General features: G+C 45.8%; 1 protein-coding gene across 2 annotated transcripts in view; it reads right to left on the bottom strand.

The window, feature by feature from the left end:
• Positions 1-12029, bottom strand: part of LRCH2 (leucine rich repeats and calponin homology domain containing 2) — a 2196342-nt gene that overhangs the window by 239518 nt on the left and 1944795 nt on the right. For both annotated transcript variants that reach the window (XM_069612877.1, XM_069612878.1), the window contains one exon: positions 5845-5982. In XM_069612877.1, the coding sequence (XP_069468978.1) occupies positions 5845-5982 (138 nt within the window). The remainder of the gene's footprint in view (positions 1-5844; positions 5983-12029) is intronic.

Raw genomic sequence — 12029 nt, 5'->3', positions numbered from 1 at the left:
TGAACGGATGTGACGTGGACGCCAGTACAAATAGCGTGCTCAGCGTGCCATGACCTCTGTTCCTTTTTTTCACATGCCCAGTGCGTTCTTCTGGAACATGCCTCAGAGAAATCCTTTGACGCGCTCAAGCGAATGTCTTCATAAAACTAGACTATGTCGACTTCTAAACTTTTGGGTTTTAAAAAGTGTTGCGATTGCGATGCTAAAATGTTGTTGACCGACCCCCACAGAATTTGTCTGTGGTACCTCGGTACCAACCATATTGTGATGGAATGCGGCTCATGTGAAACCATGGCGCCCAAAGCCTTAAAAGAGCGCCTCCAAATGGTCATTGGCCCATTTAACATCAAAGTCGTTGAGATCACCTAGAGACCCGTGGTCACTGTTTCTTTACAATCTAACTTATTGGAGGCATAGTCTTCCCTCTACCACGGCAATGCGGCCCACGGCAAAATGACACCTATATGGGTGAATGTTGACTTGAAAGAAGGTTGTGAACATATATCCTTTATCTATGTGTTTAAGTTTAGAAAGCGCCCAGGTTGCTTAGCATGTCAGTCCCGCATGTAAGTTGTGCTCAAAGTTTGGGATTTTGGAATTTTTCCTTTTTGTTGGGTTTGTTATTGGAAGGGTTTCATCTCCCAAGTTCGGTGGCAAATGCAGGCAGGACCAGGAAGATAAAGGGGTAAAATTACACATGTCAAGCATTGGGCCAACGGCTGGCGTTGTAGTGGGCTCTGCAGGATAGTTGGTGTTGGAAAAGTGGGCAGGGGGAGACATGGGTGGGGACGAATCATTGTTGTCGACACCGAGATGGGGGACGTGATGTGTCTTAGCTGGAACATACAGGGCCTTGGGAATCCAATCAAGAGGCTAAAGATACATCTATATGCAGACAGACACAAAGCCAACATTTTAGATTTACAAGAGACACGTGCACCTTCCACGACCTGAGAGGGATTTGCTAGACAGTGTCAGGGTGGGGGGAGAATTGATTCTACACGTCATATTCGACTCAGGCAAGAGGAGTTATGATCTAATGCATAAGTCCCTCCCATTCCAGCGCATACATGTGGACATTGATCCTTTGGATAGGTATGTCATGGTGTATGGAGCTCTGGCGGGACGAGAGATATTGCTAATGAATATTTATGGTACCAATATTGACGACCCTCAATTTTATATGGAAGTCATTGATAAATTGGCTCAGTACCTGCTGGTCCCCATAATGTCGGGAGGAGATTTCAATACTATCCTCGATCTCCTGCTAGATAGGTCCACATCCTCTCAGAGGACATTAACGCGAGCAGCCATCACAATAAGTGGGGGCATGCATTCCCTCAGCCTGGTCAGCGATTGGATCGCAATGATCAATCGATTCCTTTTACTCATCAGTCCATGACTCGTCCTCCCGCATCAATATCTGGCTAATCTCTGGTGGGAGGAGTCAAGGAGAACCACATGCTTCCTAGAACCTACTCTGATCACTCCCTTATCTGCCTCTACCTGACACTATCCGTGCTCTCTAGACCCTGAAAAAACTGGCGCTTTAAACCACAGGCGCTGCTGGATGTGGCGTTTGTATTTACTATAGATGACCACGTAAAAATGTTCTTTGAGATCAATGTGGGCTCGGTGGCACAGGTCAGTACACTGTGGGAAAACTTCAAAGATTACATAAGAGGGATAGCAATGTCTACCGAGTTTAGTGTCCTCAAAACGATACAGAGAGACATTGAGAAAAGCGAGAACAGACTAAAGGAACGAGAGAGGCCCGACACCCCCCCCTGTCACATTCACACAAATTAAAGAGAGACTAGGTATTTCTTCAGAGCGCAAGCAGAATGAGAAGTGAAGTACATCGGTATCCCTATGGCAGCACATAGATACGGTGAGGTGGATAGGCCAGGTAAACTGCTCGCTCGTATATCGGGGCAGGAAAAGAGTAGCGAGTGTATCCCAGCAATTACAGACACTTCAAGTAACCTGGTACACACTCCGCCAGCCGTCAACGACGTGTTCGACGATTTCTACAAGGATATTTATGCTAATGCGAATGCACGCACGTCAGACGACATTCACCGGTTCTTAGACACATTACCACTTAGTTAACTCTCCTATGATGCTAGAACCCTTCCAGATCAACCAATCTCTCTGACTGATATCATCCAAGCTATTGAACACTTACCATCTAGGAAAGCCACTGGCACTGATGGCCTCAATGCCATATTTTACAAACCATAGATGACCCACCTAGCCCCACATTTACTGTTACTATAGCATGAATCACTTAAGTCACAGACGCTACCTACCGTTATGTGCGAATCTGTCATCACAATCCTGCTTAAACGCAATAGGCTGTGGCTGAACAGTGCTGCTCCTCTAGACCCCTTTCTCTAATCAACACAGATGTTAAAATATTCGCTAAGATTATGGCCACACGACTGATGCCGTTCATGTTACACATCATTCACCCGGACCAGTCGGGGTTCATCCCTGGGAGATCCACGGCATTGAATCTACAGCACCTCTTTAATATATTGGCCCAAATAGACGGTATCGGCCGCTTCAGACGTCCAAATGAGTTCTATTTGGTATCCTGAAGGCTCATGTGCGCTGTGTTAACGAAATGGGGTTTGGTCTGGAGTTTCTTGCCTCTCTACGTCTTCTATACACATCTCCGGTCGCAAGGCTCAATAGTAATGGGACACTGTCCGCATCCTTTGCGATAGAAAGGGGCACCCGACAGGGATGCCCACTATCACCCCTATTTGCAATTATCATCAAACCTTTTGCAGATCTAATACACCATAAATATAAACCCTCGGGATCAGAAAAACAAAGGAACTTGAAATGATTTCTTTATATGCAGACGACACACTACTATATATAAAAGGGACCCCTCCATCCATCTAGAATCCATTATGTCTGATGTCTCAGACTTCAGTGAGATATCGGGCCTTAGAGTTAACTGTAGTAAATCAGAACTCTTCCCCCTCACAGGCCCCACCGTTCCACCCCCTGACCTACAGGGATTGACATGGGCTCCCTCGACCATACGTTATTTGGGGATCGCCATTGCCAGGCACTGTCCTGAACAATACGAGCACACCTATGCTGTGTACACTACACTGCTGCAAGAAAAACTCAGAAGATGGGCCAATTTCCCTATCAAGATTGCTGGCAAAATAGCACTCCTTAAAATGACCATGCTCCCTAAACTGCTATATTTATTTATTCCTTAATATACTGTTGTGGCCTGGCTGGACATTCTTCCATGAATTACAAACCAATATATGTAAATACGTGTGACACTCTGGGGCATGGCGCCTGAAATGGAGCACACTGTTGCAACCATACGTCAAGGGGGGGGGGGGGACCGGGGATTGCTGCTCCAGACTTTAGCTTGTACTGGATAGCTGCACAGGCAAAATTTGCAAATTTCATGTATTCTGAGGAATCCCCTCCCCCTCAAACATGCTTAGAGAAACACTTTGCAGGTGACAAAGATTTACGCTCAATGATTTTCCCCTCTCGATTTGCTGAGCTGCGGATTTGACCCCGCTAGCACCACTGCCCTCGCCTGGCGCAAAATATGGAAAATAGTTGGCACACTCTGCCCATACCATAGAAACTTCCCCTTGTGGGATTGTGTACCATGTCTGCTACAAATAGACCCGGGTTCACGCACAATCTGGACGCGACACAGATTCCATACACTAGGGACCCTATACCCAGAAGGAAATTTCATTCAGCCTAGCGACACTCCAATGCTCGCACATCACACATCATCACAATGGTTAGAATATGCTGGCTTACGCAAAGCATGTAAAGGCGAGTGGATTTCCCAGTGGAGCTTGTAGATGATACACTACTAGAATACGGCCTGACTGCAAATGGCAATTGTGGTCTGGTTCAAAACCGCCTGGCTGCGCCACAGTATAATGCCCGCTCCAAATGGGCAGCTGACCTGCAGATCGACATCACAGACGACTTCTGGTCAAACATGTGTGCACAGACACATACAGTCTCATATAATTCTAAATTTCAGTTGATACAACTGGTTCCACTACACACCAGCCAGATTACGCCTGTTCTCAAATGAAGGGACCGGGGCGTGCCCTCAATTTTTCTGATGCCAAACACTTTCACATGTTGTGGGACTGCCCGAAATTACAACCGTTCTGGGGTGAAGTATGTACTGTTACGTCGGAAATCGTGGGTCGAGAGATTCACCCCATCCCACTGTCCTGCCTGTTCTACATATTTGATACTCCCATGGTCAGCATGAGTAGATTTGTAAAACTGTGCCTTCTTCTTGCGAAACGATGCATATTACTAAGATGGAAAAGTGCAAATGACCCCAAAAAGGACAACTGGCTGAGAGACATTGTATGGGCCAACAACATGGAGGAACACTGGGTGTAAATGCAGCCGACTGACTTTCGACCAAGAAACATTTTGGCCTCCTACGGCATACCCCCTACTCGTGTCACCAACTATCGATACAATCCCAGACCCCAGATTGAGTTACTTTATGTATCCACCTGTTAAGACTTGTTACATGCTCATACAAGATCACCTCCGTGAGTGCCCCCCCGAAATTGTCTCCCCAAATCAATGTTCCCTGAGGCATCCCACTTTTGTCCCAGTGGACCAACCGCCTACAATGCCAAATACACTGTACTGTGATATGAAATGTATTGCCATGTATTAGTAAAGAAAGTTTAAACAAAAAATCACCAGAGAGGGAGAGTGAACACCATAAACGTTCACACTCGAGGAGCGACTCCCGTCACTTGTCTTCGTCATCCAAAAAGAAGAGAAGGAGGAGGCAATTATACTCAAACTCTTCACCGGAACAGGTAAGTTTTCCCTCAAAAATCACTTCGGCAGAAAAATTGGAAGAGTGTTGCATCAGGATGATGCAGGTATTTGAGAAAGCATGCCCGCCTGTTCTCTTCTGCTTCGGAAAGAAGTCAGTCAAGCCCATCACGCCCAAAAAAAGCTAGCAGAGATTTGGATCACCAACCTCCTCATGTGCTTAAAGGCCCAGGAGTGGTGAATGCCTCGATACAAAATCAAAAGCTATTGCTGCCACTGACTTTGTTGGCTGCCATGTTCTTCGATGTCCCGCCGGCTCCATCAGCATCAATATCAAAGGACCGGTCAGCAATAGAAGACCCCACGACTTCACAGATCACACTTAAGTTGAAAACTGATTTTATGTCCCGTTTTCAAGACATCTTCGAAGAGGTCAATGACCCGGTCACCTTCGGGTTGGAACTCATGGGTTCCTCCCGACAACCTGAGGAGTTTCAGGCTAACAAGAGCAGACTGGCTGATCATAATATATATAATGTAAGTGGCCTACATACCTCCCCTCAGATAGATTTCTCTCAAGGAGATCCCCAAGCCCACCCTAGAGTGGCATACAGGAAAATTATATTCCAAGTGGCTGATGGTTTGGGCTTGAGCCCGCCAGTAAGGGAGATAAAGGAAATGTGACTTCACAGACATTCTGGACAAAGGCACAAATGTGGAACCTATTCTACCATTCCACAGTGCTATACAAAAATCCCCTTTTAGAGCTATGGAAACCCCCCTGCTCAGGTCTGACATCATACTAATAATATATTATTAAACATAAGCTATGCGTTTTACATTCTTCTAAACTATTCAATGGCATCATTGCAATAGCGAAAAAATATTGACAGTTCAGCAAATCAGAAACAGAGTTACTAATTTACAAAACAGGAAAGAATTATGTCATATCAAATGCTAATGTCCATGCTTAACATTGCTTGTAGTATTCAACTAGATACTGTATGTTTATTTACTTACCACTGCTGGTGATGGTACGTGGATACTCCCAACAGAACGTGGTCTTATGTGATTGGCTAAATGGCACAGAACTACACCATCCATCAAAGCTGCACCAATGTCATCTGGTAAAATTACCTTCAATCTTGATTCAAGATTCTAAAGCAAGAACAAAAAAGTGTGTTCAAATTAACTTGAAAGGGGCACATGATTGTGGCATCATAACTGCAGCAGTAATGGCAAAGGAATATAAGGTAAGATCAAGCATATATTGCCTGAATATACCTTTTAATGATCCACTGGGCAAAATAATTCGTAAGCATTAAGTTACTCAACATAGCGACTATTCTACTCCCAACACCAGTCCCCTTTCCTCAATGAACATGAGATGTCATCCCTAATGCAGATCTAAAATCCTTTCATATAAACTGAAATGCATGAAGAGCAGTGGTTGCTATCTAGGGTGATATCTGGAGGAGAGGCAACTGCAGACTTGGAGTACTGTAGTCACTAAAGTGAGAAACCCTTTCTTTACTTCCAAGTTCCTAGTCACATACCCCACATTAATTTTAAGCAAGAAGATTCAGAGGGAGGTTGGATTTAAGATCAGATCTAGCTAAACACATTTTTGAGAACTGGTTGAGAAAACTGGACCCCAGAACTGGCATCAAGAGGGTCAGGTCTGCAAAATGTCAATAGAAAGGCATGTCACTGCCCTGTAGATGACAGAGAAAGTTTCTTTAAATGTTACATGTGCAGCTATTTCTCTTACAGCATGGGTGTGAAGCCCTTTTGGGGGTCTGGGCAAATGTGCCTGAACCACCTAACGATTTAGCATGCACAATACAACCTATCTAGCTAAGAAGGATAGAAGCCTGTTTGCCAAGGGTGGGGGGAAGCACCAAGGCCAGCAACTTATCCAATGTGAAATAAAGATTTAAGACAGAGACAACATCAAGGTTCTTCACCAGATGACCAATCAGGGAAAAACATTGAGGTGAATTCTCTCATGGAGATAAAAATCAGATAACACATTTAGAATGAAGCAAGGGTAAATTCAAAGTATTTTAAAAGACTAATTATAAGTCAGTTCTCCACATGGGCTCCAATGATTATAAGGCTAACACTGAAAGGACAATATTCAGATGCCACAAATGGTAAGGGGTCCTCAACCGAGGGAACAAATTAGCAGACCCTAAAAGTGTCTCTTAACTGTTACCCGAGAAGAGCAAGTCTTAATCTTAGTCTTATTATTATTATTAAAAACGATAAAACATATTGTGACTATGTAGTTATTGAGAAAAAGCAGCATTTGAGTGTCCAATGAAAGAAACAAACATTTCACAGGGTTGAGGGCTTTCTGGCTGCCTAAATAATCTTAAAATTGCCTTGAGTGTCAAGTGATTCAGCTTTAGCTTCTCAACTACCAGGGTTGCCCAGCTTAGAGAGGAAGTGAATGAATGAAACCCCAACAAATCATGTTGGCTAAGGAGATCTGCCCTCCATGGCAGAGTTAGAGCTGAACAAATAATGGAAATCAGAACCTTGCTGGCTAAGGCAGAGCTGCAAGGATCATGGAAAGGTTCCTACCTATCCTGAACTTCAACATGACCTTTGAATGGCAAGGAATGGGTGGAATGCATACGTTACTCTTTCGCCATGGGTATTGTCACAAAGCCCTGGTGGATAATCGACACCCTCTTGGATATTTTAAGACTAATTTAGTATTAGGTTTCAAAAACCGTGGGGTTAGAAAGAAGAGCGGGAAATAAGAAACTAAATATATACAACAATGTAGATTTATAAGCTTTCACGTTCCTTCACGTGCAACCCTTCCATCTGGGGTCTTCTGTCCCAGACAGAATTCACTCGCATCATGGTCAAATAAAATTTCAGTTTAGCAAGGTGGAACTCTATCAGGACCTGCTGAAGGAGAAATTACTTACTGGTAATTTTCTTTGTATGGATTCTTTCCCCACAGATTCCTCATCTCATCTTGATAGATCATAGCCTCAGCTGCTCAGAAAATGTTGATAGGGGGCATAGTGTGACTTGTCATCTCCTTGACTCAGTCATCCCACGACTCCCTCACTCCTCGACCCTCATCATGCCAGGACTGTGCCATTCCTCCACTCTGGGTATGACGTTGGCGATCATATATATAGTGTACACTATGCCCCCATAACTCAGTGGCCCACCTTTTTTCACCCAGTGCTCATCAGCCAAGGGAATCCATTCCTATACACAGAAAAATCAAAAGACAGGCAAAACTACTGGCATCAAAAAGTACCTACACCTCCACTACCACTCACCCACAAGAAGATTAGAGAAAGCTAAAGAAGCTTCCATTGCAGGGAAAGTAATTTCTCCTTCAATGGATTCTCCCACAGATTCTTCATCTTGATAGACTCCCGAAGCAGTAGCAATAGGAGGCAGGCTGGAAGCTTTACACTAAAAAACGTAACTCAGCCCTACCGAAGGGGGCACCTTTGCTGGTCCAAAACCAGGCTATAGTGCTTAGAGAGGGATTACAATGAGGCACATGTAGCGACCTAACCAGTACACCCCTATGCACGACAAATGAGGCAGCTACACCCCCGTGGTAGCGTTACCAGAGAGACACAGTGGAACTTCTGCCCTCAGAACATTCTGAAATGCACAGAATGATCCAATGAAACATCTGCTTAGTCACTGCTTGACCAAACATAGAATGTAAGATTGCAATGAACAGCTGGTATTCCTGAATTCCTGAATTTAAGAGGCTGGCCTAGCCAGATAGAAACGTAACACCCTTTTGGGGGTCTAGTCTATGGAGTCTCTCCTCTTTCTTGTATGGGTGAGGTTGTGGAAAGAGAAAAGGTAGCTCCATACTGGGAAATATGAAATTTCAACATTACTTTTGGGAGGAACTTGGGTCGGACCTTCAAAGAAACCTCTGCCTTAAAAAATGTAAGAAACTGTGTCATACACCAGTGCCTGCAGTTCATTCACGCATCTAGTCTGATGGATATCGAATGCACAGGCTAAAAGGGAGCTGCCATTAGGAAGCAGAGAACCAAGTTGATGTCCGAAGCTGGAGAAAACATTTTCAAGGCCGTCCAAAAACTGGGCTGCAATTGGGATGAAGAAGAAAAGTAACCTGGCTCAGGTGGTCCCATGAACAATAAGGCAGCTAGATAACCCTTTAACGTGCCTATGTGTAAACCATCCTGGCCAGCGATAACAAATATTCCATGACCACCAAGGTGGGGCACGACAAAGGGACGACGCCCCTGTCTTTACACCATGGTTCACATCTTCTCCATATGCAGGCATAGATAGACCTGGTAGAAGGTTTGCACCTCTAAAACCTCATTCTTCCGGTGCCAACCTTCATGCATCAACCTCTCAAGAGCCACGCATGTAGATTTCCTGTGTACACCTGCACTTTCTTTACCTCTTCGTGCTCACTGGCACCTTTTCTATTCTGCCGGGCCGTCAGAGAGGAGATCCTCACTTTGTTGAAGACGAATTGGAAGATAGATGGACATTTCCAGAAGTTCCGGGTACCACGTCCTTTGGCCCAATCCGGGGCAATCAGAATCATGGGTTTCTGAAGCTTCCTCAGCCTCACGAAAACATGAGGAATGACAGGGATTGGAGGAAACGCGTACAGAAGCGGAAATTCCCAGTCCACTACGAACGCATCCCCTAGAGCTCCTCTGTGAGGAAATTCCCTTGAGCGGAACCGGTAGCACTTCCTGTTGACACTGGACGCAAACAGATCCACTTGGGGGGTTCTTTGCAGGTCAGCTGCCAGGTCCAGCAAGTCGCCACTCACGTAGAACTCCTATGGGAAGTCGCTCTCTTCCCTAGGGCCATTGTGCCTTCTTCGTAAATGTCATACATTTTCAACATAAAAGTGTCTCTGGGAACAGGGACATACTCCTGCAGAGCTGTGGAGTCCACGGCACTGATGACAAAGAATATGTTGCAGCCGGTACCAATGGCAGAGCCTGCAGGCGCAGAGATCTCGCTCTCTGCTTGTACCAAGCCTGAGCCCATAGGTGTGCAGGAGTGGTCTCCTGAGGGAACACTGCTGGTCACTGAAGATGCAGTGGGACCCATCTGCACTGTAGCAAAAGCTAGTGGTGCCAGAGTTGCTGGTGCCTGGGTGAAGATGTCAGCATCCTTCAGGCAAAAACGTTCTCATTCCTCCCTTTGTGGAGTAGTCGGAAAGGGAACCAGCGCCGACTGCTCCGGAGAACCCTTAGAGCGGTGGCTCTTTTTCTTCGAGGAGGAAGATAAGTGCCGGTGAGAGGACTCACTCAGAGAGCGCAACCTCTTATGGTGTGTATTCTTCTTCTCCCTCTCCATGCGCGGAGCAGCTCGATCTTCAAAAACGACAAACCGTGCCCTGCAACCGAGACCGTGGAAGCTTCGCCTTGTGGATGAAGGTGAATAATTTCACCGCCCGCTCCCTAAGGGCTTTTGGGTGTATCAACTGACAACACGCAGTACTGGGTGTCATGGTCTTCGCCCAGACAGTACAAGCAGACATCTGTCTACTGCAGTCCGCGCATGGCTTTAACCCCTAGGCCTTCGACAGAGTCAGGATGGCGAATCACTAGAAAAGCTTGATGAGCATGTCCCCAATAGGCAAACAGAGTTCACAGAAAAAAAACTGAGGTCATGGGGCTTGTCATCGCTACTTATACTGGCTCCAATGTCATTTCCAGCGTGGGGCACGTAGAGGCATTGGACGGACATGCATCCGCCTCCTGGTGGTTGACTCGCCCACGTCACTCCCCGAATCCAGATGTGACATTAACGGTACATAGATTCTATCACTATGCCCCCGTACATCAGCTCCAAAACTCCCCCTCCCTGCTGGAGCTCAGGAGCTATGGAGGAAGAATCCAAAGAAAGCTCAAAACGTGAGGAACAGCCACCATACTGTGAGCAACAGGTTGACAGCACACAATCGGTAAAGCACAGAAAGTGCTCATCACCCAAACGTCACAACTTTAAGCTGTCGTCCCACCAGTGAAAATATACTAGAAATGGAAACAGACCACTTTCATTGCCGGGCAGGATGAGAGGGCAATGAGGAATCTGTGGGAGAAGAAGTCATAGAAAGAACATTAATGGTAAGTAATTTCACCTTCGCTGGATTGAATTCTTCCACAATTCACCTTCTGATAAACTTCCAAAACAGTAAAACGTGAGGAGAACAGAATGAAAAAATCAAATGAAAAAGCTCTGCGTACTGCCCTTATAAAATTGGGCATCCAGACAGCAGTGTTTTGTGAGCGATGACCAAGATGCTGCCTGACAGGTCTCTCTCACTGGCACACCCCTTTGCAATGCACAGGATGTCACCACGCCTCTGGTGGAATGCGCTCTGGTGCCTGATGGCAATTCCTTTCCCGCCTTTTGCTAGCATTCTACAAATCCTGAGATTTATCCAACAGGAAATTGTCTGCTTAGACATTGCCAGGCCCTTCCTGGATTGTGAAAAGGCCATAGAAACGTGGTTGTCACATCTCAAGTCTGCTGTTGTGGCCGCATAGCAGCTGGGCACCATCTTCGGGTCCAGCCCGTGCAATCTTTACTAATCCCTAGAAGGGAGAGGCAGAGGGTGGAAAACCGGCAGGTCAATGCTTTGAGAGACATAAAACTGTTGATAGCATCTATGGAAGGAATTTAGGTCGGCCTTTAAGTGAAAAATGCAGAAAGGGAAGCTTTTCTGACATGAGTGCCACCAGAAAAGCTGTCTTAAGGTTGTGGAAGAAAAATGTCCCAGCTCGAACGGAGTCGCCATCAACAAGCTCAGCACCAATTAAGATCCCAATCCGGACCCACAAAGGGTGTAGGAACAAACCTATTCACAAGGCCCTTCAGAAATGGGTCATTACCGCAATAGTAAAGAAGCATCCCTGATCCGAAGCCTTCTTGAGCATGGACTGAGCTGCCAAGAAACCTTTGACCATGCCTATTTGAAGGCCTGATGAGGCCAGAGATAGTAGGAATTCCAACATAACCGTGGTGTGGCATGAGATGGGGTATACCCCATGCTCCCTACACCATGCCTCAAACTTACTCCAGCTGCACGATTACAATAATCTAGTAAAGGTCTGCATGCAGCCAGTAGAAGTACCTCTTCTGCGAGGTCCCAGTCAACATACCCCATTCTCTCAAGAGCCATGCATGTAGGTTGAGGGACT

Source organism: Ambystoma mexicanum, chromosome 5p (assembly GCF_040938575.1).
Source record: "Ambystoma mexicanum isolate Mex_15411 chromosome 5p, UKY_AmexF1_1, whole genome shotgun sequence".
In the NCBI taxonomy this organism is placed as follows: domain Eukaryota; kingdom Metazoa; phylum Chordata; class Amphibia; order Caudata; family Ambystomatidae; genus Ambystoma; species Ambystoma mexicanum.
The sequence above is the reverse complement of the archived record's forward strand: the minus strand, read 5'-3'. Positions and strand labels throughout refer to the sequence as shown.